At 34.8% G+C, this 3,565-nt stretch overlaps 1 protein-coding gene across 1 annotated transcript in view; it reads right to left on the reverse strand.

The window, feature by feature from the left end:
- L3MBTL4 (L3MBTL histone methyl-lysine binding protein 4) overlaps positions 1–3,565 on the reverse strand; it is a 484,034-nt gene that overhangs the window by 134,013 nt on the left and 346,456 nt on the right. Inside the window, 1 exon segment of the mRNA XM_019664701.1 lies at positions 1,886–1,956. Within this exon segment, the coding sequence (XP_019520246.1) occupies positions 1,886–1,956 (71 nt within the window).

Raw genomic sequence — 3,565 nt, forward strand, 5'->3', positions numbered from 1 at the left:
GTTTATGCAAAATAAAAGTAAAATATTAAATAATCATTTAATATCACAGTAGTAACATATTTATTCTCATTATTTTGTCTCAGTCAGGTTAGAACCAGAGAAAATGAGCTTAATTATAATAAGGGGGATTAGTCCAATATAAGGAAGAATGACTTTGTGTGACAAAAGGCTGGAATCGAAAGCAGGTGCTAAATAAATCCTGTCAATTTTCAGAGACTAGAATGGATCCCTGAAGGCATTGTCTCAACAAGAAAGCATGTGGGCCCCCCGCAGCCTGCTGTGTGCTGTGCATCAGGCAGGGTGCTTCCCTGCACGCCCCTGCGTCATTATTGCCCTGTATCTGTGAACATAGACCTTCGCTGTGAGAAAATAGAAATGTTTAAATTAAAGAGCATGGTAAATGCATGAATAAACAAACACATATGGTTATAATCTTTTTATAAAGGATGCAGGAAAGAACAAATGCATAATAAACCAGTTAAAAGAAGATTTCATCTTCCACATTATGCAAATGCATTTTGCTAGTGACATTTTTTATTTTTATAAGAATGATCCTCATTACCAGTTTTGCTATGTGAACTACAAAATTATGTATCTGTTTTTAACAGAAACGAATATATAACTACTCTGCGGAGATATTTTCAAAAGTGTCAAAATAGGAAATAACACACTGACACCTTTTTAGGGCTCTGTATACCATTAGAAAACATGTTGTTTATGGAATGAAGGCTTGGTAAACTGGATTAGACCATTTGGATGGGGCAGTTTCTAAAATATCAGTTTTATTTTATTTTATTTATTTATTTTATTTTATGTAAAGCAGTGTTCAGATCCAGCTATACCACACAGAAATTCTTCTGGTTAGGGAGAGACCTAGGTGCACAACAAAACCAAAGCAACTTAAACTGCCCTCTGTTTTCCGAGGAAAAGATTCCTCCTTCCTTTGTGGCTGAGTTCTTCCAACAACACAAGCTGTGCTTGGGCCTTGCCTGAAGTGAGCAGGTTAGCTTTGCTAATAAAAGTCACAGCCCTTTTTAGTTCAATGACTGCCAAGCACACTCTTTTTCTCTCAAGAAAAGCAGAGTGTAGAATTGTATTAGAGAGGAAGTGCAGGGCTACCAAACTGGGGTCATTTGTTTGCACTTTTAGCCAAGTCAGCAGGAAGCTCACTAATTTTCTTTTTCTCTAGAAGATAAACAGATCTCCCACCATGTTGTGGGAGATACAGACATATGAACTACTATGGCTAAACACATAAGGGTACTAATTACAAATTGTTTTCATCTGACCAAATAAGAAGTGTTGCACTCGATTAACAAAGTGAAAGGAAAATTTATTCCTTAGCTTGCTACAATATAACCTCAAAATTATAAATGAGATTTTGTTTATATTGAGCCCTCATTGTAAAGAAACATAATTAAATGAAAACATGCAGTTCTTTGTCCTATATTCTAATAATCCTTCAGCTTCTAATAATTAAACTTTTTTCCCAATAACCTTCTCACCTGTCTTACTAATGAGGCACATTGCCTAGTCCCCCAAAGTACAAAAATGCAGTGAGAGGCACTTCTGTGTTCCCTTCCTGTCCTCTGTAGAAGCCAGAAAGATTCCACCACTGAGACTTTTACTTCCATAGATTTAGATTTGTTTTACCATGAGTGAGGACCATAGAGATTACAGAGTCTAGACCTCTCACTTTAAAAATGAGAAAATTAAGGTTTAGAGTAGTGAAGTGTCCGAACTTATTATTCATAGGGTTGGGACTAGAACACAAATCTCTGGACTTCTTGGCTGGTTCCTCCCACTATTCCCTACTAGAATGCTAAAACCAACCAAACAAGACATTCATCACAACAAAAATCACAGTCTGTGTTTTTGCTTTTACCTCTGAAGAGATTATCCAAGTCAATATCGTCTTTTCCTTGGATTTTCAAACGTTTTGCCTGCTGTACAAGTCTGGGCAAAGAACAGAAATAAAATGTAGATTCATTATCCTGTGAGGTTCGGAGAAATCATAACAGCAGCACTCACTTAAATAGAAAACACAGGATAATCAGTGGTGAATTAGCAGGTATTTTTCTGCACAGAGCCTTATCAAAATTTTATTTCAATTTAAGATTAAGAAAAAAAATACACTTTTGCTCAGAAACTCTAACTTTGAAATTTAAAACTTAAAAGCTCTTCTCTCCATTCTATTATACCAAAAATATTTCTAAAACTCTCTGGAGAATTATCTCTTCAGATTCTGAGGAGAGCTATTAGGGACAGTAGGTGAGTGAATAATAATTGCTACTGATGGGTTTGACACTTGTTTTAATCAAAAGATTATATGCATTGTGCTCAAACAACTGTATAAAGTAATTCAGTTATATTGCTGAATGTCAAGGAATTAGCTTTTAAGTTCTCCAGTATGCAGTGAGGACTAATTTTATAACTCATTCATTACAGCACTTTAATAAAACTTGAGGCTCATAGTTTGTAATGAACATGGTAGTTTCTTAAATGAAACTTTTCCAGTGTTGTTAATTACCTAGTAATGAATTCTAGTAGACAGAACTTGAGATAGTTGATTAATTTATCTGTAATATTTATGATTTTGATAAAAATTATAACACCTTGCTTTGCAAATATATTTTCTGCTTGCACTTGGGCAGATGCTCTCACATTTTATCCTCATGGACAAGCCTTTGAGTTAGGTATGCAAGTAAGTACTGTTTCAATTTCTGATTTAGGTGAGGAACTGATTCAGTTACTAAAATGTTACATAGATATTTAAGTGATTTATGCATAATTTGAGGTAATTTTATATGTTCTATAAACATGCATGTCATGGTAAAAAACACATTCTGTTTATTAGTTAGAAATTTTTTTAACCATTAAGACTTTTTTTTTTTCATCAAAAATACCCAAGAAACTGTGAAAGAATTTCTATTGAAATCATATCTTTGGACCTTAAAAGAAGGTCCTATATAGTGACTGTGCATCCTAACTCCAGGTAGTTAATCACCTGTGGTGCAATGCAGAGACCAGTACACTCAGTGTGGAGAAACCTGGCTCCATGTCCTTGCACCTGTGTGCTAGCTTTGTGACGAAGAGTGCAGATTTAAGCTCTAGCAGTCTGAGCTTCCCAGTCTGCAAAATGGAGACAGTACTTGCCTTCCAGGATGTGTTCTGAACAACCAGTGAAACAATATGCTATAAAATAGTCTACAAACTCTTATGCATCATGGACATACATAAAATATGTGGAATATTTTCACTAATTCAATATGTATAATTTTCATGATATTCTATATATTATCAGGGTTTATTTACATTATTGTAGGAAAGAATATAAACTATGGAAAGAGGGCTTAAACTTAAGCAGTGAATATCTGGTGGAGAGAGCTAGTCAGCATGGGATGCTGGAAGCACAACGTGTGCACACCATAGTACTTTTGCAAAAAATAAGGTGAAAAAAATTTTAGCTCTGTGGACACATTTTTGGAAACTCTTGGGAATTTTCCCCCAAAGCTTTAAAAATTTTATGAAACTGAGTTGAATTTCAAGTCATCTTAAAGCATCC

Source organism: Hipposideros armiger, unplaced genomic scaffold, assembly GCF_001890085.2.
Source record: "Hipposideros armiger isolate ML-2016 unplaced genomic scaffold, ASM189008v1 scaffold_428, whole genome shotgun sequence".
Taxonomy (NCBI): domain Eukaryota; kingdom Metazoa; phylum Chordata; class Mammalia; order Chiroptera; family Hipposideridae; genus Hipposideros; species Hipposideros armiger.